The sequence below is a fragment of the Macaca nemestrina genome, chromosome 10 (assembly GCF_043159975.1).
Source record: "Macaca nemestrina isolate mMacNem1 chromosome 10, mMacNem.hap1, whole genome shotgun sequence".
In the NCBI taxonomy this organism is placed as follows: domain Eukaryota; kingdom Metazoa; phylum Chordata; class Mammalia; order Primates; family Cercopithecidae; genus Macaca; species Macaca nemestrina.
In genome coordinates this window covers 126,400,064-126,428,036 of record NC_092134.1, presented here as the reverse complement: position 1 = coordinate 126,428,036, position 27,973 = coordinate 126,400,064, and the positions used below count along the sequence as shown (strand labels likewise).

Genomic DNA, 27,973 nt, shown 5'->3' with positions numbered 1-27,973 from the left:
CCAGGTATTCCCAGTTACTTGGGAAGTTGAGGCAGGAGGATCACTTGAGCCAGGGAAGATGAGGCTGCAGTGAGCTGTGTTCACAATACTGCACTCCAGCCTGGGTGACAGAGTGAGACCCCACCTCAAAAAAAAAAAAAAAATCATACTATCTGTTTAGCTTTATCTTTTTTAATTTTGACTACATTTTCAAGCAGCCATTTTTTCTGTCTGAATTGTTCCAAATAGTTTCCAGAGAAAGGAAGACAGGTTGTTGGCTAAATACCAAACTGCATCTCATCATTAGAAGGAAACACACCAAATTTCATTTTTCTCCACCTTTATCAAGTGCAGATTTTTGTTTCTCATCCAGAAAGTTCTGTGTATTCAGGGCAATGCTAATTCCAGTATAAATGACACAGAAACTATTAATAGATTATGTCTGTGATGAAACTGAAGTAGAAAACAGAAGTGTTTCGAAAAGAGAAGTAAAACAATGGAAGGGGGAAAAGGCAAAATATTCTGCCTTCCAAGTTAGATAGCTATCTTTATGAAAGGACGTATTTCAAAAGCAATACGAAGTCTTTATGGTGCTCTTACCTACCTATATTTGAATTTGGGGGATGCTTCACCTGCTTATTAGTGAAAGAAGAAAGAATACACTTAGTAAATTAAATTAAATTTTTTAAAAACTTTTTTTTTTTTGCTCAGAACCAGCTCCACCAAAATCACTCTTCGCAGTGAACAAAACCCAGACTTCAGTGACTTTGCTGTGGGTGGAAGAGGGAGTAGCTGATTTCTTTGAAGTTTTCTGTCAACAAGTTGGCTCCAGTCAGAAAACCAAACTTCAGGTACTGTACCTTTTGATCTACCTTTTCTCAGTTAATTTTAATTAAGGCTAATTATCTGGGCAAAATAAGAATCTTCTATTTCTTTGAGCTATATCAAATGAAAACTGTTTATTTGCTCTTTTGTGTTTCAGGGATAGAAACTAACAGGATGCTTAGACCAAGCCCACAAGTTGTTGAGAACGTTTATCTTTGTCTGTATCGCCTGTTCCTAATTCATAAGCCACTCCAGGTCAGACAAAGGAATAAAGGTCATAGGCCATTGAATTGATCAAGGGAAGGAAGACCCTACCATATAAAATATAATTTAACAAATATGAACCAATTTCCAAACATATAAAAGGCACTGTATAGAACACACATGATAGAATCAATATTTGCCTTCAAAACATTTTTATATGGTGTGGACATTGCATAAGTATAGAAAAAAAGTAAAGTAAAATATAAGTACCACAAGAGAGGTCCATATTATCAAGAGAATTTAGAAGAAACATGCATATCTAGTTTGTAAGCGGGACAGTCTTGCTGCAAAATGAAGACTGAGAGAAGGCTGTTGCTAAAGTTCTAGAATTACAAATGGCAGATATGATAAACAGAGCTGTTCACCAGGTCAGAATGAATGCAAGGAAGGAGATGAACCTGCAGTTCTAGGAGTGGCAATGCCACAAGGAAAAAATATTTCACAGCCAGAGGTGGAAGGAAAAGGACAGATTTGTTAGGGATTTTACATAATACAGTGTGTAGAGTAATACTGTGAACATAAGTAATTGATCTTTTTTAAATAATGAAGTTCATGAGATTGAGAAGAAAAAAGGATTGCTGGGAGTGCAAATCTTTTCATATTGAATGCTAAGATAATTTGCTTTGATTCCTTTCTCCTTTTGAGATTCCCTTCTATGAATGTATCTCTTGTTGATTTGTACTGAACAGCTGAATTTTCCCTATTCTAAGAATCCATTTGGAGAATAACTGCTGTGCCAATAATGGATTTTCTTCTCTATAACTACAGTGATGCCTTCCTTTAAGAAAACAATGGTTAGTTAGCTACTTACTACAACCGAGTCCTGTTAGCAAAAGTCTTTCCTTAGAATAATTCTTTTATAGAATAGTGAAAGGGAAGGAAGTGGAAGAAAATGCTGATGGCTGTCATCTCTTTATGCAAGGGTGTTTCAAAATCTTATTTTGAAAAAGATGCTGGTTCATCTTTTGCTATTGTACAGTAGTACTTGTCACTGGTCTGGTCATGGGTCCACCAAGTTAGCAACTTTCTTGACTCAAGAATAGGTTAATGCTAAATGTTTCTTAGTGCGGATAGTTGCCATGTTTTAGTGGATGTTATATAAAAGCTAAGAATGCAGACAAAGGAGTAGTGTCCTTAATATATAAAGAATTGCTACAAGTCAAAAAGGTAAAGATAACAACCCAAAACAAATATTTCATAGGAAAATAAATACAGAAGTCTCTTGAACAGATGAAAAATTGAGCAACCTTACTTATGGTTAAAAAAATGCAAAATAAAACTACAAAATACAATTTTCACTAGTAATAATGGAAAAGCTCAGAGTTTGCGAATGTATGGTGTTGGAAAGAATGTAGGGAGGCAGGCATTGTCACGCATTGATGCCATAGTTGAGTAACTTGAAAAATGCCTATAGAGAACCATTTTTCAATAGCTTTCAAAATTTTAAATGTGTACTTTTTGATTCAGCAATCAAGATTTTAAATGTACACTTTTTGACTCAGCAGTTCAAAGAATATGACACTAGCAAAGAATATATGTGTATGTGTGTACGTTCACACATACATACAAATTACATGCATACATTGTGTATATATATGTGTATATGTGTGTGTGTGTCTTTATGTGTACATGTGTGTGTCTTCCCAAATTTGTGAAATGATGTTCATTGTAGGATTGTTTGCAATAGCAAAAAATCACACACCATTTATGCGTTCATCAATGGGGGCTCATTAAATAAAGTACTGTTATGTCCTTTCAACGGACTTCTATCCAGCCCTTAAAAAGAATAAAACAGCTTAATCTGCACTGATATGGAAAAAGCACCAAAATATATTGATAACTAAGGTAAAAAAATAAGCAGAACATTGTGCAAGCTAAGCCATCACTTATGTTTTTTAACTGTGTCATATGTTTGTACATCCATAAAATGCATATGGGAAGAAAAATAATGCCCGACAATGGCTGCTTCCATGGAAGGGAATTGGTCAGATCAGGAATGGGGAAAAAAGGAAACATTTTTCAATGCTATTCTTTGTCATCTCGTAAATTTTTTACTCTGTCAGTCTATTACCAACTCAACTATGAAATATGTTTTTTAAAAATATAGATGAAGATAACCCAACATTTATCTTATTTTCTGAAACCCCAGGAACCGGTTGCTGTTTCTTCCCATGTCGTGACCATCTCCAGCCTTCTTCCTGCCACTGCCTATAATTGTAGTGTCACCAGCTTTAGCCATGACAGCCCCAGTGTCCCTACGTTCATAGCCGTCTCAACAATGGGTAATTATACACATTAGTGGAATCTGGTCTTTGGAAGTTCTTTCCATATTTTTCTCACTTTTTCTTTTTGAATATATATATGTATTTGTGCCAATATTCCACCAAGAAATCCCAAGCTTCGGGGTCACAGTCCTTAATTTCAATGCCAAAGTGCACTTACTACCTATGGCGTTAGAGAAAGACATTTGGTGCCTCTGAGCTTTTTTTTCATCCATAAAATTGGAATAATAATATGTAACTTTCTGAGTTGCTTTGAAGCTTAGAAATAAAATACTTAAATCCTTAGTATGTGCTGTCTAAATGCTAGCTGCTAACTCATCTCATCTTCTTCAGGAATAGGCACAGTACTCCTATCAATCCAATTTCATCTATTTAGCCTTGGTCTTCATCTGTCACTGATCAGAGAATGACATAATTATAACTGGGTCAAAGCAAGAAAGTTTCCAATCCAACCAAAAGTATAAGTGGGAAAATTAGAGATTAACGAAAGGTCTGGAATGATGCTGTTTATTTCCTTATTCTTTCTTAGTTGTATTACATGTGTTACTCCTAGTTTGTTAGAGTCTGATTCTGCAACCTGAGACCCTCTATGAAGCCTCTTGTAATAAAGCCACTCATAATTTTACTGGTTTAGTTCCATTTCTTTTTTTTTTTTTTTTTTTTTTTTGAGACGGAGTCTCGCTCTGTCGCCCAGGCTGGAGTGCAGTGGCCGGATCTCAGCTCACTGCAAGCTCCGCCTCCCGGGTTTACGCCATTCTCCTGCCTCAGCCTCCTGAGTAGCTGGGACTACAGGCGCCCACCACCTCGCCCGGCTAGTTTTTTGTATTTTTAGTAGAGACGGGGTTTCACCGTGTTAGCCAGGATGGTCTCGATCTCCTGACCTCGTGATCCGCCCGTCTCGGCCTCCCAAAGTGCTGGGATTACAGGCTTGAGCCACCGCGCCCGGCCATCCATTTCTATAATATTAGTCATATACTTAGCTGCTATATTCAGGGATGACTGGAGTGGACTATTTTCTTTTTTCTTTTTCTTTTTCTGTTTTTAATTTTTGTTTTTTCAGAAAAGAGGACAAAAAATATACCTGCAAAGTATTTTAATGGTCTCTCATTCCTACATCCTTGTACGCTTTCTAAAGTATACAGTTGGTCATGAATAATGAGAGAGTTAGAAGTGCCAACCCCTGCATAGTTGAAAATCCACGTATAATTGTTGGCTCTCCCAAAACTTAACTATTCGTAGACTACTGTTGACCCGAAGTCTTACCAATAATATAGACAGTTGATTACACATTTTGGTATTTCACACTTATTATATATTGTATTCTTACAATAAAGTAAGCTAGAGAAAAGAAAATGTTATTAAGAAAATCATAAGGAAGAGAAAATACATGAACTATTCATTAAGTGGAAGGAGATCTTCATAAAGATCTTCCTCATGGTCTTCACATTGAGTAGGCTGAGGAGGAGGAGGAAGAGGAGAGTTTGGTCTTGCTGTCTCAAGGGTGGCAGGGAGAAAAGATAATCCATATATAGGCGAACCTGCACAGTTCAAACTCATTTTGTTCAAGGGTCAACTGTACCTTAATGCCCATCATTCCTTGTCAGCTCCATGACACCATAGCACAACAGGTGATATTATTAAACTTATTTACAGATGAGGAAAATGAGGCCCACAGAAAACAGATGAAATGGCTTCTCTCCAAATAGCAGTACTCAAGTGAACAAACTCTTCTGACCATGAGTCTATTATTCTTTCTGTTTAAGCACTCTACTCATAAACTGGAGCCAAGCTGGCCCAAATGGGAAGTAATAAGTACCCAAAACCTTAGGGATCAGATGCACCCACTCATTCTGTGATTTTATGATCAATGCAAAAGATCCTATGAGTCCTCAGGCCCATTTTGAAGAGTTTTATAAGAATATTTAACTTATGTTCCTGCCTTTGATATCCTGTTCTTCTGTGTAGTATGAAGAAGTAGACAATGTGTAAGTGCCATAGGAGACAAGTCTTTATAGAGAGTACATGAAAAGGACATGACCCCTGTTCTTCAGGGCTCTACAACCCATTAATAGGTTTAATCTCTTGAGTTGTGCAGATGGAAAACCTCTAAACATATGGCCATGGATCATCAGAATGCCTGCTTCTAGTAATGTGTTAAGTGCTTCAGCAGATGGTAGTTTGCTAATGTCTTTTTCATATACATTATTAGTGGTAAGCAAAGTATACAATTGTGCTTTCTGACTTCAAAATCATGGGCATAGAATAAGAGGTTGCCATCCTCTAAGCTTGCAAAAATGTTAGAAAATGATAATACATGATAATGACTTCTATATTTTTAGCTTTCACATGAATTTGAACTGTGGCACAGGTATTCTTCATTCTTCAGTTTCCCTGTGTAAGAATATCCTGCAGGCCTTTGAAATGGACTCAATTTTTCCAGATACCTGAATACCACTTATCAGTCTAGTTTGCTAAGTTACAGTTGACCAGGAAGAGGTCATTGTTGGCTTGGGGAACATGATTGTTACTATTATTGGTATCATCGTAAGTTCACTGCTCTTAAGACTAAATGAAAAACAATGAATGGTTCTGTTTGGTTCCCTATAACAGAACCTATGATGAAAATGCACGACTTATCTCTTTAGTTACAGAGATGAATCCCAATGTGGTAGTGATCTCCGTGCTGGCCATCCTTAGCACACTTTTAATTGGACTGTTGCTTGTTACCCTCATTATTCTTAGGAAAAAGCATCTGCAGATGGCTAGGTAAGTTAAGTTTTACTAACCTTTTATCTACAATCTTTAAAATATCTTTATCTGTCATGTATATATTGTTTTTGCAGACCTAAGTTGTATAGCGGTATATTTGATTTTAGTTTTCAGTGTCTGTTTCTATTTTGTGTGTTTTCTAAATAGACTTTGAAACATTATATTGGAAAATATTACCATTGAAATGAGAAAGCAAACGATTGCTTGTTTACACAAAGTCAGACCTCTTGCTATCAATCTTGGCATTTGAAGTAGCCCATATATAGGGATCCATTACATTTGGGTACTTTCAGAACACATTTGGAGTAAAAAAAATATCTATGTCTGTTCGGTATAATTAATGAAAAAAGTTAATAAAAATGGAGATGACAAGAAAGAATGGGGAGGAAAATCCTCTCCATAATTTTAAGCTGTTTTATTGGAAAATATTTGTATGCTTTCTGATTAGGTCCATTAGCAGTCTCTATTAGTTTTATTCCTGTTACTCAGAGTTGCAGCCAGCTTAGCTTTTCTTGCAATTAGAAATGCCTTTGATTTATGATTTCAGTGCTTCCCTGTTCCTTTGACCACTGATGCATTGCTCATCAGAGCACATTCTCAAGCAGTTTCTGTGGCCCCCTGTATTATCAGAACAATCGACCAATTCCCTTAAAAACTGTTGCTTATTTGACTACTACTTGGTTTGAGAAATTTGATTAACATTTATATTGGCCCAATGTTAAACTGCTGAATTATAAATTAACATTTTTCTCCTGTCTCAGAGGTCTTTCACTGACATATTCATAAATAAATTCATCCATCCAATAGTGATCTAATCAGTGCCTGACATGGCATATCTAAAGAAAAATCAGACATCAAAGCTGTCCACGAGGAACTTACCTACTTAGCTGGATATATGAATAGAATAGATAGATATATTTAAAGGCATAAGCTGACATGTAGCATAAGGGGAATTAAAAACAGGATGCCATGAAAGTAGAGAATAAAGACTAATTCTGAAAGTCAAAATTAGCTTCTTGAAAGTTGGCATTTGAATAAATCTTAAAAGGATAAGAAGAGATGTGGGATTGCACTGTAACTACAGTGGAGAGCTCTGAAATTACATTCCTTGAGATCAAATCTTTTTTTTTTTTTTGAGACAGAGTCTCACTCTGTCACCCAGGCTGGACTGCAATGGCGCCATCTTGGTTCACTGCAATCTCCGCTTCTCAGGTTCAAGTGATTCTTCTGCCTCAGCCTCCCGAGTAGCTGGGATTACAGGCACGCACCAGTAGGCCTAGCTAATTTTTGTATTTTTAGTAGAGACAGGGTTTCGCCATTTTGGCCAGGCTGGTCTCGAATTCCTGACCTTAAGTCATCTGCCTGCCTCAGCCTGCCAAAGTGCTGGGACTACAGGCATGAGTCACCATGTTCGGCCTCCTTGAGGTCGAATCTTGACTTCCAACTTGTGGGAATTTGTGTAAGTCACTGAAACTTCATGTGTTCATATTACAGATAGTGATACATATATGACAGTATATGAAACAGACAAAAAAATATGTGCCTTCATGGAGCTCATATTCTAGTGGGAGAAAAAGACAATAAACAATAAAGATATAAGTAAAAGGACTGCACCTTATGTTAGCAGGTGATAAGGAAGGGAAACAAAGCCAAGTAAGGGAGATAAGCAGTACCAGTGTGGGGATAAGGTTCCTGGGAGGTGAGTAGGCTCCACTGAAATAGTGGCATTGGAGCAAATACTTGAAGTACATGAGGGAGGTAGCCTGTGGGAAGTGTGCCCAGTAGCAAGAACAGCTGGTGTAAAGGCCCTGGGGTAGGAGCACAACTGGGATGTTCGAAGTGTAGCAGAGGGGCCGTTGTGACTAAAGCGGAGGAAGACAAGAGTAGAAGGAGATGTCAAGTTATACAGGGCTTCGTATGCCGTTGGAAGGACTTTGGCTTTTACTCAGTAAAATGAGCAGGTATTGCAGGCTCTGGGGCAGAAGATTGACAGCATCTGACTTAGATTTAACACTTTCATTTTGACTTTTATGTAGAAAACAGGCTGCACTGAGGCAAGGACAGAGACAGGCATATCAATCATGGTAGCCAGGAATCCAGGCAAGAGATGGTAATAGTTCAGTCCAGAGTAGCGACACTGAAGGCAGAGAGAAGCCATCAGATTCTGGAAGTATGTTGAAAATAGGAGCAACAGGATTTGCTAATAAGTTGATAGGGAATGGAAATGAAAAAAGGAGTTGAGGCTGTAATGCCAGCATTTTGGGAGGCCGAGTCAGGCGGATCGCCTGTGATCGGGAGTTCGAGACCAGCCTGACCAACATGGAGAAACCCTGTCTCTACTATAAATACAAAATTAGCCGGGCATGGTGGCGCATGCCTGTAATCCCAGCTACTTGGGAGGCTGAGACAGGGGAATTGCTTGAAAACAGGAGGCAGAGGTTGCAGTGAGCCAAGATTGCACCATTGCACTCCAGCCTGGGCAACAAGAGTGAAACTCCATCTCAAAAAACAAACAAACAAACAAAAGAATTGAGGCTAACTCCAGGTTTTTGGCCCAAGCACTTGAAAGGATGGAGCTGCCATCAACTGAAAGAGGATTCCAGGTCAGAGTTGGGGGAATATCAAGACTTCAGTTTTGGAAATTGTATTACTCAGAGATCTCTAGAGAGACAAAACTAATAGGATATATATTATATATTATAATAGGATATATATATTAGATATTATATATATAGGTATATGGGAGTTTATTACATCTTAAATTCCACAATCACAAGGTCCCACAATAGGCTGTCTGCAAGCTTGAGGAGAAAGGAGAGCCAATCCGAATCTCAAAACTGAAGAACTTGGAGTCCAGTGTTCAAGGGCAGGAAGCGTCCAGCACAGGAGAAAGATGTAGGCTAGGAGGCTAGGCCAGTCTCTTCTTTTCACGTTTTTCTGCCTGCTTTATATTCACTGGCAGCTGGTTAGATTGTGGCCACCCAGTTAAGGGTGGGTCTGCCTTTCCCAGCCCACTGACTGACTCAAATGTTAATCTCCTTTGACAACACCTTCACAGACACACCCAGGATCAATACTTTGTATCCTTCAATCCAATCAAGCTGACACTCAGTATTAACCACCATAGAAATATTAAGTTTGAGATAACTTGCAAGTGCAAGTGCAGAGTCGCCACCTGAATATAAAAGTCTAATGTTTGAAAGAGAAGTTTTGGTTGAAGATATAAATTTGAAGAGTTGTTGACTTGGCACGGTGGCTCACGCTTGTAATCCCAGCACTTTGGGAGGCAGGCAGATCACTTGAGGTCAGGAGTTTGAGACCAGCCTGGCCAACATGGTGAAACCCCGTCTCTACTAAAAATACAAAAAATTAGCCAGGCTTGGTGGCAGGCGCCTGTAATCCTAGCTACTCAGGAGGCTGAAGCAGAAGAATCACTTGGACTCGGGAAGCAGAGGTTGCAGTGAGCTGAGATTACACCACTGCACCCCAGCCTGGGCGACTGAGTGAAACTCCATCTCAGGAAAAAAAAAAAAAAGAGAGAGAGATGTTAACATATAAATTGCATTAGAGCTTTAGACTGGATGAAATTCAGGGAGTAAATGTAAAAGAAGGTCCTGCATTAATCACTGGAACAATCAGTATTAAGGTTTTCAGGGAGAAAAGAAGACAACAGAAAGACACTGACTAGAGGCAGCCAGTGGAGTAAAAGGACAACTAAGGGAGTGTGGTGGCCTGGAAGCTAGGGGAACAATGTGTATGCAGAAGAGATGATAATCGCCCCTCCATTAATGGATACTTAGGAGCATTAATGCAGTAATAACATAGCATAATACTCAACTCATAGGAAGTGTGCAGTAAATGTTAGCTTATAATAGTAATGATGGAGGAGGTGATAATAGATGTAGTAAAGCAAATAGTGGTATTTTTGAGCATTTTTTGTGGTACATACCAAAGATATTTAGGAGGGGTGGTTCTGATTCTTTCAGCTAGTTATTAAAACAGAGATTCCCATCATTTTTCATGCCATGATCCTTTTTGGCAGTCTGGCGAACTCTCCTAACAATAGTGCTTCCATTTTATGTGCCTAAAATAAAATACATAGGATTATACAACTATATTGAAATATGATAATCATAATATTTAAAAAGCAAATGTGTTGTATGCTTTTTAATTAGTACATTAAATGTCAATATGTAATAGTCTAACAATTTCATCATGGTGATGAATATGACTAATATTTCAAGATAACTGCAGCAAGTCTATTATTAAAAAATATGTAATCTCTATTGTTAGCAAATCACACATGTGGATATTATGATGGTTTGGTACCTACTTTAATCATAGAAGAGACTGCTAAGTTTAGTCACAGGTTGTGAAAATAAATGTGTACCTTTTTTCCACATTTGTTCATAGAGCCCTAAATTCTATCTTTGGAACCCCAGATTAAAACCTTTGAGTTAGAGGTAAAACAAATCCCATATATAGGAAATCGACATAGGAAAATTCATTAATGAGGTATAATTTATAATACACGATGATATTATATTAGTGTATTTTTCAAAAGAAGAAAATTGTTCTTGGAACACCCTAATAACAGGTAGATAATTCAAGTAATTAGCACATTGTGCCAATAATGTTAAAATCTCTGCTTCAGTTCTGAATATTAAATCCATTAATTCCATATAAAGAAAAAATGAGATACATGAGCCCCAGTGAGCTGTTATTCATGCATGAAATTAGCCAAAAGGTAGAGAAGGCATATGTTTACTTTTTCTCTACTTTTGGAAAAAAAAAAAAAAACTTCAACAGTGTTTTTCCTAGCAGATTAATAGGCCACATTTCGGATAATAGGCACACTAGAAGCTTGCCTATTTCAGTACATTCCACTCTTTTATTCGAATCTCCAGTGATGAATAATACGGGCATCACAATATCAGAGAAAGATTTCAGAGGAAGTAAACAATCCACTTGATCCACTATCATTGTAGAGAGGAAATGAAAATGCCATAAAACAAAACCCTATGAAGAATTTTTGCTAAAGATGGAAAATGCTGAGTTTCTATATTACTATTAAAGGCTTTGTAAAAAGTAAATAAATATTATACCCCAAATAGTTCAAATATTTATTTTAGTATCATGAATGCCCTTTGGAAAGGATTGTGAAGTGAATTCTTTTGGCTCAAATAATTGGATTTGCAACCTTGCAAAAGATCATTTCATTTCATCTTTCTGTTTTGCATTGTATGCCAAAGGGGAACATATGGAACTTGTATTAGCTTCTTTTTATTTATTTATTTATTTATTTATTTATTTATTTATTTATTTTGTTTTTTCTTTTTGAGACAGAGTCTTGCTCTGTCCCCCAGGCTGGAGTGCAGTGGCGCGATCTCGGCTCACCACAACCTCCATCTGCCAGGTTCAAGTGATTCTCTTGCCTCAGCCTCCCGAGTAGCTGGGATTACAGGCACTTGCCACCACGCCCAGCTAGTTTTTGTATCTTTAGTAGAGACAGGGTTTCGCCACGTTGGCCAGGCTGGTCTCCAACTGCTGACCTCAGGTGATCCGCCCAACTCGGCCTCCCAAAGTGCTGGGATTACAGGCATGAGCCACTGCGCCCGGCCTAGCTTCTTTTTATTAATTTAATGCTGTGGTGATAAGCTAGTAAAGACTCTCTTTACTTTTATGTCAATGTAAGAATGCTTTGTCACGCAGTAACCTTGATTTTGTGGTTCCTTTAAAACAGGGAGTGTGGAGCGGGTACATTTGTCAACTTTGCATCCTTAGAGAGGGATGGAAAGCTTCCATACAACTGGTGAGTATTGTTTTGGAACAAGCTTCTACATAGTTTAACTGTGCTGTGTGTGCTCCAAAGTCAATTTTACTATCCTTTGGGGAAAGTTTCGTCTGATTATCGTTTTGTAGTTTCAGTGATGGTAGACTTCACTGGCTGGATCTTCACAGAATATAATGGTTTCTATAAGCTCAGCGCAGTTCTGAAGTAGGGAAGACATCATGGTCTGCTCTGTGTTTACAATATTAAACAAGGGACTGACACAGTGGTGCACAGGAGCCCATACCTGTGCTGAAAAAGGGCTTAAATGCAGTAGCCACACTGAACAAGTGGTGGCTAAACACAAGAGAATAGATTCCAGTGAAGCAGCTTGAGACAGACCAGCATCTCCATTTTATTTTATTTTATTTTATTTTTTATTGTTTTGTATTTTTTGAGGAGAAAGAATCTCCTTCTTTGGTCACCCGGGCTGGAGTGCAGGATGATCTCAGCTCACTGCAATCTCTGCCTCCTGGGCTCAAGTCATCTTTCCATCTCAGCCTTCCGAGTAGCTGGGACTACACACATGGACCACCAAATCTGGCTAATTTTTAAATATGTGTAGAGACGAAGTCTCACTATATTGCCCAGGCTGGTCTCGAACTCCTGGGCTGAAGTGATCCTCCCACCTCGGCTTCCCAGAGTGCTGGGATTACAGGTGTGTACCACCATGCCCACCCAGCATCTCCATTTTAAACTCACATTTCAGTGCCTGAGGCAATAAGAGCCACCACTTCTGTTAAAAAATTATATAGCCCAGGCCGGGCGTGGTGGCTCACGCTTGTAATCCCAGCACTTTAGGAGGCCGAGACGGGCGGATCACGAGGTCAGGAGATGGAGACCATCCTGGCTAACACAGTGAAATCCCGTCTCTACTAAAAATACAAAAAAATTAGCCGGGCGCGGTTGTGGGCGCCTGTAGTCCCAGCTACTCGGGAGGCTGAGGCAGAAGAATGGCGTGAACCCGGGAGGCTGAGCTTGCAGTGAGCCGAGATCGCACCGCTGCACTCCAGCCTGGGCGACGACTGAGCAAGATTCCATCTCAAAAAAAAAAAAGAAAAAAAAAATTATACAGCCCAGCATTCAGTTCTCATGCTTACAGATAAATAAATATCAAAGCCAGGGAAGTTTCATAAGAAAACATGGCTTCATTTTTCTTTTATGCTTGAGTATTAAGGATGTGGAGGGAGGAAGTGTTCGAATTTTAAAGAGCGTTGTCAAGAGATTAAATTGGTTGACATTATACCTGACAATGATAGATGAAGATTACCAATCCTACCCAGTTCAATCAATGCCCAACAAAAGTACTAATTAAGTAAACATTTAACATGAAGCTGGTACTACTTACATGATCTAGTTTGTTTCTTTTGCAAGAAACTATGCAAAGTATATGCAAATGAATATGTCATATTAATCATTGTTAAGTTATTGCTTTCTGTTTTCTAACTCCTAAAATGGTTAATCTTAAAGAAATACACATGGGAGATTGGAAATTTTACAGAATCAATGAGGGAGGGAGAACTTTATTTAGGATATAAATTTTACTTCCCTCAGTGTAGCTGATACTCTAGTTGAAAATCTAGTTGAAACCAGATTTCTTTTAATAAGACAATATGTTGTGCCACTTTAAAATTTTAACATGAATAGAATTTTGCTATTAAAAAACAACCCAACTGTGAAGAAAAAGAAATCCATCAACCCTTGACAGTGAAAAGTTAGGAAACATTACTAGGTTTGTTCAAATATATTAGTACTCTTTCCAAAATGAAGAGATTGACTCACTGATACTTGTTTCTTGCCTGGTTCACCCTTTTAAAAGGCCCAGTGGGAGACCGGTGATGAGTGGCCCATCTAGGAACCAATCCGATTTTATGTATTTAATACTTGTGACTCATGAGAGTTAGGTATTAACTAACTTCACAGCCAGTCACAATTCATAGAATTTATGGGAGACCAGTCATGGGAGAACTGCAGCAAAAGAGAATTCACTTCAAGATCTTTCTATAAAATCAAGCACATCTTGCAGCTCTTCGCAAAGACAGTTTTGCCGACTCTAGCATTTTCTAGCTGACTGAGAATAGATATCTCAGTGAAGAATTGTAATAAATGAAGTGACAAGGTGACAATATTTTTCCCCCTAATTCTCAGAATAACTCTAGATGCAGTCACAGGGTATTTTTAAATCTATATTAATGGGTGTTCTGTTTGACAAGTGGTTTGAATATCTGAAACCAGGCATTTTAAATCAACAGTCTGAATTAGAATTAAAGTGAAACTAAACTATTTTGCTCCTACTTAGCTGAGTATCAGTGAGGTCACAGACTAAGTAGTTGATGAACTACTTATCTTGAATGAATGATATTCGAGTATTATCCATACCTCTGTTTTAAGGGTTGTATTTACAAATTGTATAGTAATTTAAAAATAATACAGAAAGTCACACTTAGTAGTGCAGCTTTGTAAGAATGTCTCTTAAAAGCTTAGTCTTCATCGGAATCAGTATATGTGTATATGTAAACTGACCTTTCTATTTTTTTTTGAGATGGAGTCTCGCTCTGTCGCCCAGGCTGGAGTGCAGTGGCACGATCTCGGCTCACTGCAAGCTCCGCCTCCCGGGTTTATGCCGTTCTCCTGCCTCAGCCTCCCGAGTAGCTGGGAGTACAGGCGCCCACTGCCACGCCCAGCTAATTTTTTGTATTTTTTTGGTAGAGACGGAGTTTCATCGTGTTAGCAAGGATGGTCTCGACCTCATGACCTCATGATCCACCCACCTCGGCCTCCTAAAGTGCTGGGATTACAGGCGTGAGCCACCGTGCTCAGCCTAAAGTGACCGTTTTTATTTTCTCACACAAGCTGCTGTTTAGCTGTCAAATGATGTTATAGAGGTTTCTTAAAATAGGCTTAAGCATAGGAAGAATAATATGCAAGAATAAGCCTCAAGATAACTAATGAGGCATTTAAGTGCTTCATTTGACTGAATGCAAAATGTAATCACCTGGTAGCAGACTAATTGACACAAAATAAGTTGAAAGAAATATATCTGATTACAATAAGGTCATGTGTGAATAAAAACTGATTTTGTCAATATTGTAGCATTTAAGCCCTCACATTTATATTTTACAAAATGGATTAATATTTAATTATAATTAAGGTGCTTGTCATATTAATTAATCCCAGTAGGTAATTTACTTATATCTATTCACAGTTTATATTACTAACTCTTGCAACTTTTTCATCTTTCCATCTGTTATCTATTAATGCACACAGGCGTAGGAGTATATTTGCTTTCTTAACCCTGCTACCCTCATGTCTTTGGACTGATTATCTTTTGGCATTTTATATTAATCCTTGGTAAGTGATTTTTTTTTTTTTTTTTTTACTGTTTAACACAAACTCTTTAAAAGTCAGCTTTCAAGAAGTAAACAAAAAGGAAAGTTTCTTTTTAACTATTTTGTATGTTCAATAACATCTAAAGTTATTAATCATGTATTGAAGTGAATTAAAGCAGTTAACGGTATAAGGATGTTAACTATAAGGTTTTCTGTTAAATTTTTTTCCTTGATGTTCTTGGCAAGCCTATTTTCCCGTTTAATACTAGTTATTTGCTTCTTCATTGAGTTAATCCATTGGCCTCTCATCTTTGCAAATAATGCTTTCCATTTTCCATTATCATCTTCATCCATTAGAGAGCTCCAAATTTCCAAGAAGGTAGAAATGCATTAAGAAGGAGAAATCAGAGTCTATACAGTTCTCTGTATCTGAGGCCTCCTTGTTTTTATAATAATGCTAACTCAGTGACTAGGAAACAGCTGACTATATGCAAGCCTCTTTGTATGATTATCTTATTTCATTCTCCCCCACAATCCTGCAGAGAGTATTTTAGTCCCATTTTAGAAATGTGGAAATGGAGGCTTAAGGAGATTAACTGTCTTAATAGCACATTCCACTATGTACAAAATCCAGGTTCCAAACTCAGGTCTCTCTGAAATCTGTTCTTTCCTCTGTAAAGAGCAGACTCCTTTAATTTCTTATTTTCTTTAATTTCTAGATCATTTTAATGATCAAATCTTGAAGTGTTCCTTTGACTTTTTAATAGGTAATAATAATAGTAACCTTGAATTCTGAGACTAAAGAATCAAGAACTATTTCTTCTCCTGTGCTATAAGATAAAAGGTAGCGGTTTCCCAGGGAACTGACAAAAAAAGTCATTGTCCTTAAATATTAATACCTAGTGTTTAGGTACTAAATTATGTATAGACAGATCCATAAATGTGGACAACTTGAAAAGGTCTCAGAAGAAAACAATAAAAATATCTCATAGACTGGAAAAAAATAGCTTATGGGGTGGTGGTGTGGGTATGAGCAATCTGGAGCATTTATTTATTCAAAAAGACAATTGACCAAATATTCTTCAGCTCCTCCAAGGACAGAATAAATACGGCTGGCAGAATTTAGGATTTCAAGTTGCACTGGAAGAAACATAAAAAAGGATTTCCTCAAAATAGAGATTGTTAATTCCAGAATTCATATCTTCTTTAAAAAAAAAAGAGACTAGAGGAAAGCTTTTGAAACAAAGTAGACATGATGTATAAGTAATTAAGTCAAAGGAATGTGCTAGATGCTGAGGACCCATTCACTGTTATTCTAAGTTCGTTGTTATTATGGTTTTTAGTATAGGGCTTCAGCACAGTCAACTCCATATTTTCAGTATTTGACATCAAATAGTTTTCAGGTATGAATAGCACACATAAATTCCATTTCGACCTTCAAAATATACATTTACTTTTAACTGAACATCTACTAATCATCCTCAAATAATGTGCCTATTGTTAAAAGACTGATAGCAAATACCCATAAAGTATCCCAGATTGCAAATAAAATGAAAGAAAGATGCATAGATCATTTCCTTGCTTAATTCTCTGAGACTTTCTCATTTTTCACAGCTCATTTTTAAGCTTCTGTAAGGTAGGCGTGTGCTAATAAGCAGGTATTCCTTAATAGGTCTCGTTGATGAACATATCTTCAAATTTCAGCAACCCTCACAAGGTCTGCTATTTATAGTACCAATCAAATAGCATGAAATCCAACTTATGGGGAGAAAATACCCTTCAGGAATTTTTAGAAGAATCACCTTGAAACTGTAAATGGTTGTCTCCAGGTGAGAAGAGAAGGTAAAACATAGAGCTCCATGCTTTCTGTCACTCCAGTAAATTTCACACATACCAACTAGTGAAAACATACTGGATATAAACTATGTTCTCAGCCCTTTTGTACAATGCCAGATACAAAAGAAGTGAAATTCATATTCCCTGCTCATTGAAATACAGCTTCTACTCACACAACCACTCCAATTCCCTGTTGGCTTCATCTAATAACTTGTGGTTATTTTCCCCTGCTTTCATTGGCTAAAGAGTCATTTTAATCCTCCTAATGATGTGTTTGTCTTCAGATTTCACCTACCCTGTTAACAACAGCTGTTAATAACAGAGCCGTCTCCCCTGATGCACACTGCCTAACACACTGTCCAACTTCCTTTCTAAACTGTCGATTTCTTGGAAATATATATTCCTGTTGATTTTCTAAAACCCATCTGATGTCACTAGTGGTTTGTTTGGAAATCAAAAAAACTCTTTCTCTCTCTCATAGTGTTGCTCGAATCTTTTCCTGGGGTGGTAACAGAATCAGTGTGGAGCACCAGTGCCCAGTTAGGTTAGTCTCAGGATTGTGTTCTGCAAGGATTTCTGACTTTCATAACTTAGAGTGTTTCCTATTGAAAGAAATCATCTAAGTCGAACTAGCTATATCTAGATTTAGTGTTAAATCCTTTTTTTTTTAAACTGCCATAACGACCCTCATGCTTTACTCAGGTATTCATCTGCTTGTTCTCAATCCTAAGCAGTTGGCATTTTAAGCAATAAGTGGCATTTAGTTGAAAATGCTCAGCTTTACTCATGGTGATTGCATGTTCTATTTGAAGAATGATATAATCCTAAAGTTCTTTTTAAGATTTGGGGATGGTTTCTGCTTACCTCATCAAAGAGTAAGCAGCACTTACAAAATTGGAGACTTTTAGAGTTTTGTTTTGTCTTATTTCAACCATTATAAATCCCATGTCCTTGCGATTGCTTTTTTGGAATGAATTGCAGTGTGGATGGCTTTCCAAGACTGTCATAACCATGACTAACTTATGCAGAATGTATCTTAACTTTTGAAGTCATTAGGATTTTGAACCTTCCTAATATAAGTGAAAGAGAAAAAATTACAAGTGCACAATCGTCTATGCATATATGCTGTATGTATGTCTGATGGGGGTTATTTATTGATTTGGAAAATCTTTTGCAATGAAAAGGCGATACCCTACATGTCCCACAAAATCGTCACTGTAACATGTGCACATATTGGCTCCTTCCAGAATGTGCTTAAGTTAAAATTGCTAGCAAAGTCTTAATCTGCATGAATTTTCCCCTGGTTTTATCTTGTTTTAGTCTTGGAATTAGCACAGCAACTGAAAATATAGGAACATTTGATCAGTGTTGCTGTGGAGTTTCATAATTCAATCCTGTCATGTTCCACAGCCTTAGGATACAGAAACTCTTTGGAATCAGCAAGATCTAAATAGAACAATGCAAATTGTATACAAATCATGATTACTTATGCCAATAAGTATATGATATGTCATACAAAACGTAGTATAATTATACATTATATTGAAAGTTCATTCAATAATGAATGTGATTGAAAGAAAAAAATGTGTCTCTCCTCTATGAATCAAGTTTCTACACAGTACACAACTGCCGAGTAGTAGCAGCTTAATATTTCAGCACTGAATTTATTCAGTGTTACCCTCTTACATACATTTGTTACTTCCTAGTTTCCTTTAAAGCCTGTTTGGATAGGAAAGTATTTTTTTGTTCACTCCTGATCACAAAATATGTTGGCAGCCTCCTGACTTTACCAGAGCTGTTAGTCATCTCCGCTGACATTCTGCTTTCCGAAAGCACTAATGTAATTGGCACTTACTACAAGAAGTAAATATGGAATTCCTAAAACTAACTAAATTACCATCACGGGGCTGAATAAAAAACACTATCAATAAATATTCCCTTAGGTTCCCAAACGTCTATAATATACAGCTATGTCCAACATGACAGTGTTTTTTGAGGGGATCAGGGAGAGGCAGAGTAAAAACTGGACTGATTTTTCCCTCTAAATGTCAGGTATGGAAGACAAAGAGGATGAGGGAGGAAAAAATAGAACAGGAACCATTGAATGGATTGTTTTCACTTAGAAGTGGGAGGAAATTAAAGCTACCTGAAAACCACAAACACCACTTGCCTTCGTGGATGTGTTGCTACATTTCCTGACCTGCATTACTTTCTCTTCATCCACAAGTCCCATCTTTTCAATCAGAACATCACAAGCCCAAGTCTAGTACGCAATTGTTAAAGGAATCATTAAGTGAAATTCTGAGGGTAACATGGCAGAGATATTTTGTTTCAGTTCAACTGAATAAGCGTTTATTGACCACCCACTATGTGTTTCATTAACGATGCTCAGCCCTGGGGGGAAGTGATAAAGTGAGTGTAGCAAGGTGTGTACCTGCAACTAACAGTCACACAATGTGAGAAACTCTCCGTTTGCAAAGTGCTGTGAAAGCACAAAGTAGTGCTTCATCCTGCTAAAAGCTTTCAGGAAGTGGAGATATCCAAACATTCATAATTGTAAATATAAATAAATATTTGGACACATTAAAGTACTAAGATTACAACTGGTTATTTACTATAGACTGTTTATTTTCTGAAAAGCGGGTGCTTCCATCAAAATTATGTGAAGACCTCTGAGAATTACTTACAAAAGTTTGCTATAATGTCATTCATACAATCAATCATGTTTCAACATTTATTATTTATAGAAGACAATAAGAATAAAATCACAAAGTGCTTCGATAGATACTGTTAGCTTTAGATAACTTAGGTGAGTTATCTTACTTGGTTGAGTGAAAACCATTACCGTAATTATCCCCCAAACAAATACAACTAACTAAAGCATGCATTAGCATTTCTTGTGTTTCAGCTTATAGACTAGTAATGATGAAGAGCAAGCAGGAATAGGTCCAGTTCTTCAGATAGCTTAAAAATTAGTTCAAGATGAAATAAAAACAATGCCATAGTAGAACTGTATAAGATACATGACCACACTGACAGCACACATTCACATCCCCAAAGAAAAATGTCAGAAAAAGTTATTTTAGTCTTTAACTAAGAAAACAACATTCCACCCTCTCTTTATTAGTTCTCCATTTCATTCCCCAATTCTTCCTTCCTGACTGTAGAAACTGGAGTGTGCAGGTGGTAGATAAATACTTCTAGACATTTACAAACTGCTCTAGCAACTTAATTGACAGCAGTTAAAAATTTCATTTCTAGAACTCAGTTCTTGGCAAATGGAAAGTATAAAGTGCAGATATGTTCATGCAATCTAGTAGAGTTTTAAAAAATGAATCTGAAATTATTATTATCTTCTCATGAAAGGAAAAGTAATTAAACAAACCTGATGTGTGTTTCATGAAAATTAAATAAAACTGAGGTACCTGATGTAATTATTTAAAGCTCTTCAAGTTTAATTATTATGTTAATCAGTTCTTTTGCCCAGATAAATTTGTCTTTTCTTTTTTAATTATTAGGAGTAAAAATGGTTTAAAGAAGAGGAAACTGACAAAGTAAGTTTTTCTTACTATGTCATTTAAAAGGATGTTTGTTATAGTAATCTTAATGTTCCAATTAAAGATTGTTTGTCTTCAAATAGAAGAGATGCTTAAGAAAGAGGCAAATGCATATTATGATAGCTAAGCACAGTAATGTATCGGTCGTTTATGCCTGAGTGGCAGTGGCCACTAGAAAAGTGTATCACAGAAATCACATCAGAAATAAGGATAATGTTTATCATTTCAAATCTGAGAGAGTGGATCATTAGTAATTTTTAAAGTCTTGGAGGAGGAAATATGGTATTCTAAATACAGTATATGAAAACCTAATATTTAACTACATCAAAGAGTTTCAAAAATCCTGTTAGTATTTTGAAATTCTGTGTTTATTGCAGGAAAAGGCTTTTACTCTATTTGATATTATAATAAATACTTTGATAATGCTGTCTCAAGAAACCTGTATAATAAATAGAGAAGATAATTAACCTAGCCTGTGGTTTTCCTTATCTATTAAACCATTGAATCAGAAGAATTACGATTGTGGTGAGTGAAAATTAACCCCCAGTTGATTTCAAAAGCCTATTAGATTATCACCTCCATGCCTTTTCTTAGTTATATTTCTACCTGTGAAGAGTGGAACTTTCCTTTATATAGAGTTTGTTCTTGATACCTGCCTATATAGAACACTGGTGAATTAGTACAAGAAGGCAATTAGGGGTCCAGCCAGGTCTGTGGCATCTATGCTTATGGAAAGAAATCATGAGTAATCCATGACATAATCCAAAAGAAAAGTTGACGTAAAAATGTTTCTAGTCAGTCTTGAGTGGCATATAATTTTATGGCATATATGAAAACAGAATAATTTTTTCTAAGTCAATTTCATTTTTTTAAATTTATTTTTATTTTTAAATTTATTTTATTGTATTTTTTTGAGATGAAGCCTCGCTCTGTCACCCAGGCTGGAGTGCAGTGGCACAATCTTGGCTCACTGCGACCTCCATCTCCCGGGTTCAAGTGATTCTCCTGCCTCAGCCTCCCGAGTAGCTGGTACTACAGGCACATGCCACCATGCCTGGCTAATTTTTGTATTTTCAGGAGAGATGAAATTTCACCATATTGGTCAGGCTGGTCTAGAACTCCTGACCTCATGTGATCCACCCTCCTCAGTCTCCCAAAGTGCTGGGATTACAGGCATGAGTCACCGTGTCCAGTCTCTAAGTCAATTTCAAAGCAGCACACATTCCATTGGCTCATACCAACTGATGTAGGAGAGATAAGACCAGACTGAATAGAGGAGAGGGTACCGTCAACTGGGAGGGATGATTTCACAGAAACAGAAAGACTTTGTTACCAAAAACTATTAGTTGGGTTGGCAGGTGAGCTAAAGAGGCAGAGTCTAGAGCATTTTGAAGATAGTGTCCTTGGACAAAAAGGAGAGACTATCAAGGCTTGCTCCTCCCAAGACCCAGGCAAAGAAAAGAAGGAGAAGCAAGACCCAGACAAAAGATATGGTAGAGATTAGGAGTGGTAGCACATACCCACATGCAAAAACAACTCACATCAATTCAGCTTCCGCCTTCCCCCTCTCATTTTCCTTTGAGTCCTCTCTCCTTCTCTAGAAGACAGTTCTTGAGAGGCTTTCCTCTCACCTTTTTATTTGCCTTCTCTACCATTTTTCTTTCACTCCAAATGCCCCACCACTACCGTGTCCCCCTGGTTCCCATTTTCTGTCTCCATTTGTCTTCATTCCATCCTTCCTTTCCTTCACCTCCTCTTTTTCTTTCTCCTCTGTAGGTATTTGTCCTTTTGGTCTTTGCTCCCTTCCAGCTTTCTTTTTCTTCTCCTGGTCATTCTCGTTCTCCCTTATGTCCATTCTTCTGCTTGCTATTCCTTCCTCTCTCTCTCTTTTTCCCTCTGCTTCTTGCTTTTACTTCTTTTAACCCATAAATACTTTGTCTGGTTTGCCTTCAGTGTACATGTGCCCATTTTCCTAGTAACAAGATGAAAGCCAGAGTTGTTAAATCCAACTTTAAGGCCAATACACAGCCCAAAGACACCAGCCAGAGATTGCCATTTTAAGGGAGTTCATTCCAGGAGAGGAGTCCCAACTTTAGCCCATTATTTTGGAAGGATAACAAGTTTGAAGTGGGACAAGTTTTGAACTAGGACTTACTCTCCCTGGATTCCAGTGAGAATTCTACTGCTTAGTAGACATGTGATGTTGGGCTACTCATTTAACTCTCTTAGCCATGGCTCTCTCAGCTGGAGCTTGGAGCTAATGTTGTCTGTTCCTACCTCAGGGATCGATTAAGCAAGATAACGCATGTGAATATTTATGAAGTGTAGCATGTTTTATAAATGAGTTATTATTATTATTATGTAAAAACATTTCAGTTTAAAGTATTCTCTGGAAGATATAATGCCCTCTAAAATTTACTAAAATATTAACATAAATGAATTCATCAGATTAGCTAATCAACAACTTTAAATGAGCATTATTAAATACTATGTATTTGCTAATTGGACATAAGACCACAGTTAGGCCGGGCACAGTGGCTCATACCTGTAATCCCAGCACTTCGGGAGGCCGAGGCAGGTGGATCACTTGAAGTCAGGAGTTCAACACCACCCTGGACAACATGGTGAAACCAAATCTCTACTAAAAATACAAAAATTAGCCAGGCGTGGTGGCACCTGCCTGTAGTTCCAGCTACTCAGGAGGCTGAGGCAGGAGAATCGCTTGAACCCAGGAGGCAGAAGTTGCAGTGAGCCTAAATAGTGCCACTACACTCCAGTTTGGGTGACAGAGCAAGACTCTGTCTCAAAACAAAACAAAAAAGACCACAGTTAGATGATATAGGCTGAGTAACATGCCACAAGACCAAGGGAAGGGTCAACTATAAGGACCCTGCCAAAGTGGAAAAGCTTGAGTTAGATGACAGAATGTGGCATTCTGCAGAAGCAGAGAGCTACTTTAGAGAGCAAATTGGTTTAGGTAGGCTCTAGAGGAGATAAGCAGCTATAGAAAACTACAGGAGATAAAATTGGATTCTTCTTCTAAAAAAAACGAAGTGAGAACTGCTGCTGCAGATGCAGAAACATAAGCTCAGATGTGTTACTTGATTGAATCTAGATATGCAAGCCTCTAAAGATGACACTCCGGTGAGACCCTGGGAGCTTTCTGGACAAAAGTTTCATCCCACTGATCCTGCCTCTGCTTTGGAGAGACTGTAGCTAGCAGCACAATTCCTTACACTTGTAAAGCTGTTGAAACTTACAAAGTTCTTTATATACCGTATGTCAACCTCGTAGCTATAACTATTGTATTTTATGGATAAGAACATTGACTCTGAAAGAGTTAGGTGATTCTCTAGGATAACACAGTCAATAAAGCAAAACCATAATTGAAACAGGTCTTTGAAATCTATTCCTTTGTTATTTTCCATATGCCAGAGTTTTCTAGAGGCAACATATATGGGGATGTTTATATGAATATGCATGTATATAGTACTGTACTGCTAGAGTAAGAGTCAAGTGAAAATCTAGAGATTTCTCCTCTCAAGGAAGCTGGATATATATGCCCTTCTTTTCAATTGCAATATATTAAGGATTGGTAACTTGAACTATAAAAAAGAAAAAAATAATAAAAAGGTAAGTGCTAACCTTAGAGGAGTAAAACTTCTATTTTCTCCAAGAAAATTAAGAAGTATGATATTAAACAATATATTATACCTATCAGCAAGAATTTTAAATTGTATATATATTTCTTTGTGTTTGGCAAAGCCCGGTTCAACTGGATGACTTTGATGCCTATATTAAGGATATGGCCAAAGACTCTGACTATAAATTTTCTCTTCAGTTTGAGGTGAGTTGGTTAAGGCATTTTCTACCTTCTGTAATGGAAAGGGCCTGGGAATTGTGGGTTTTGTGTTGGGATCAAGTCCCTGCTCACTGGCAGTGCTTGTGATGTGTTTGCATAACAAAAAGGGCGTTGGCCTGGGCGGGGGTGGGGGGGGTGGGGGGGGGTGGGGAGGGGGGATGGGGGGACGGGGGGTGCTGATCTGCTGGTTCAGAGCAAGGGCTGTCAATCCTTGCTTACTGGGCAAGGCCTCAGGTGGCACAAATGAGGGGAAGAAGAGAATAGGTGCAGGTACTAAGGTGGCAAACATAGGTATAGTAGAAGTCATCATTGAAAACCAGGGAAATCGAGAGTACAAGAAGAAAAATGCAAGCTGAGGCATGAAGCCTGAGGCAGAATTTCCCTTTCAGGGGATTTATAGAGTTTCTCATGCTTCTTAGGCCACAGTAGGGGCGGATCATGGATAAAACTGACCCCCTTTGTGTCCTGGGCGTATAACATCCTGGAGTGTGGCCTTTCAAACTATAGGACTCCCGGCATTCTACTTAATAATTTTTGTGCAGTTTTATTTTCTTTCCTTGGACAAATTGGGAAGATAAATTTACACATGATTTGTGTTAAGAAAAAGATTGCCAACATCTCTTTTTTTTCTGAAGGACACATATTTCTTTGGATCTAAAACCATGTGTCAGAAGAGATGGAAGTGAGTCTAAGATCTCAGCAGTGTGGGGGAAGATAATTAGTTCTCACTTTTTCTCTCCACAAATTTTATAGCTCATAACAGTCTAAATGGCCTCCCATCCTTCAGGTTTCTATAGCATGGCTTGAGTGTTCAGTGATTCAGGGAAAAGGGGAAGATAAAGTGATTTTTCTAAATTCTTCAGTTTTTTTGTTTTTTTTATAAAGCCTTTTAAGTGCTCTTTTCTACTAAGGTAGCTGCTTTTTCTTCATTTTTTAAAATCATTTCTCCTTTCCACTTATCAGCCAAGGACAGCTGTAGTCTGCAAAAAGCATCATGGTCCTAGTGTGGAGACACTAATGGTGAATTTGAGGATGAGAAGAATCTTATACATTACCAAATACAAAGACCCCTAACTACCACCTGTGTCCTGAAAAATTCTACACAGAGCCTGCTCACTTATCCATTGCACGCAGGTGCATAGGAAATTATAGATGCTACACCAAATGCTATACTCAAAGACGTTCAATTTGAATTGGAAATGAATGATGAGGATGGCATTTCGGAAAGTATATCAAGGAAAGGAGGAATTTTTTTCTAAGCAAACATGAGGCAAACCTGAGAAAATAAATAGCTAGATGATTCTGACAATGGTGATAGAAATTATGGTGTAGCTACACTTTTAACCTTATTAAAGTCACATTTTCTTAATTCCTGCATGCCCTTGGTGGCACAGCTAGGATCATTACCTCCGCTGGCAACTCACAGTTTATGTCTTGAAACCCAAGTGTAACTATCACTGTTTCTGAATTGTATGATTATAAAAAATTCAACCAGTCATTTTCCAGTAAACATATTCTTTTAGTTGTGAGTGACAAAAACATAGCACAAACTAGTTTAGACTAAAGGAAAGGGGGTTTATTCAAAGCATACTAAGGTATCTCACACAATCAAAGAAAGGGTTGAGTAGTTAAACCACGGAGAGGGAAGCAGCACAGTTTCAGGGATGACTGGAGCCAGGGACTAGAGCCCTGCAGGGGCCCCTCTATTTCTCTCTCTGCCTTGGTTTCACTTTGTTTCACTGAACACCGAGCTCTTTTTCTTTCTTTCTTTTTTTTTTTTTTTTTTTTGAGACAGAGTCTCGCTCTGTTGCCCAGGCTGGAGTGCAGTCGCACGATCTCGGCTCACTGCAAGCTCCGCCTCCTGGGTTCAAGCAGTTCTCCTGCCTCAGCCTCTCGAGTAGCTGGGCCTACAGGTCCCCGCTACCATGTCTGGCTAACTTTTGTATTTTTAGTAGAGACAGGGTTTTACCATATTGGCCAGGCTGGTATCGAACTCCTTACTTTGTGATCTAGCTGCCTCGGCCTCCCAAAGTGCTGGGATTACAGCCGTCAGCCACAATGCCCAGCCCAACCTCTTTTTCATAGTGAAAAGGGGCCAACAACAACCTTTGAGCACCACAGCCTTTTGTTTCCATGGTTTCCAAAGGGAACTATTATCTCTCTTGTTCGTAGTTTGAAAATTAACAGGGGAGGATTTTGATGGACAAGGCTGTGTCATGGTGCCCATTCAAACCAATCGCAGCCAGAGAGGGCAGATGCACAGAATCTCTAACTAGAACCATGTGGTCAAGTAGCAAAACCTAAGAAGGGCATTATCTCCCAATAAAGAGAGGGTATTGGGAGAACCAGGCAATAAGTGATGAGCATGCTGTCTTTAGATACCACAAAACTGTGAAAAGCAGAATTATAAATTGTATGTGCTAAATGTTCAATTTATAATATGCTGAGGGCTTCTATACATTCAATGGATAAATGAATACATTTAGCCTGACTTCATAGGATTTATAAGGGAGTCAGGAATGTGCTAAACTAGGAATCTAAAAACCTGAATCCTCACTACAGTGTGGCTACTAATTATTAACATTTTCAAAAACATGTTTTTTTCTTAACCAATTGATACATAACGAGTTGGGGGGGATGATGTATTACCTACAGATTTTTTATGTAGTGAACATGCTCATGTATAAGTTTCAATTTATCCAACTACTTTGTTGGAGTAATTCCTATGGATTGAAACTGCCCAGGCAAAGTATATGCAAAATCTGCATTTTGAGTAAATTTCCCATAAGTAGAGTGAGCTTTCCCAGTGTTTGAGTGTTCCCCACTTCCTAAAACTATACAAACAGTAGATATCCACATTTGTCATCACTGATAATGTAATATTACAAAGAAATTACTTTCTCATCTGTTAACAGTAAGCTACATCATCTTCATATAGCGCTATTAGTCATTTGTGTTACTTCATTTTCCTCTCTTTCTTTTATTGTCATGTACCTTGTAATCTTCATCATTTTGTTACTGATTTCTAATAGCTGATTTATGATTCAAGAGGTTAACATTTTGTCGAGCACTGTAAATGAAATACCATTTTTTCTCATTTTTTTATATTGGGGTTTTATTTGGAGTTTGTACAGAAGTCGTGTGTTGAAAAATAATCATGTTCTGCTTTTTTTAAGTACATTTTCTCATCACCTTAGTTTCTTTATGTATAAAATGGGTGAGTTGAACTAGATCAATGGTACCCAACTGGACAAGGACCAGTCAGCCCCCAGAGGAAATGTGAAAATGTGTGGGAGTGTTTTTGGTTGTTAAAATAGCTTAGGAGGAGGATGCTCACGGTATTTTATGGAAGAGGGACAGGGCGTTAAATGTTCTTCAATGAGTGGGGCAGTCTTGCACAATGGAGAACTGTCCTAGACCAAATGTGTTTGAGAAATATG

The 27,973-nt window shown here is 37.8% G+C and overlaps 1 protein-coding gene across 2 annotated transcripts in view; it reads left to right on the top strand.

Annotated features, from left to right (window-relative positions):
- The window catches only part of LOC105481666 (protein tyrosine phosphatase receptor type O), a 273,785-nt gene that overhangs the window by 219,227 nt on the left and 26,585 nt on the right, over nt 1–27,973 (top strand). The window contains exons 13-19 of one of the 2 annotated variants that reach the window (XM_011741385.3): nt 691–830; nt 3,218–3,350; nt 5,996–6,116; nt 11,863–11,931; nt 15,217–15,300; nt 20,633–20,668; nt 24,437–24,518. In XM_011741385.3, coding sequence (XP_011739687.1) covers nt 691–830; nt 3,218–3,350; nt 5,996–6,116; nt 11,863–11,931; nt 15,217–15,300; nt 20,633–20,668; nt 24,437–24,518 — 665 coding nt within the window. The remainder of the gene's footprint in view (nt 1–690; nt 831–3,217; nt 3,351–5,995; nt 6,117–11,862; nt 11,932–15,216; nt 15,301–20,632; nt 20,669–24,436; nt 24,519–27,973) is intronic. The other variant, XM_011741389.3, reaches the window with a different exon arrangement.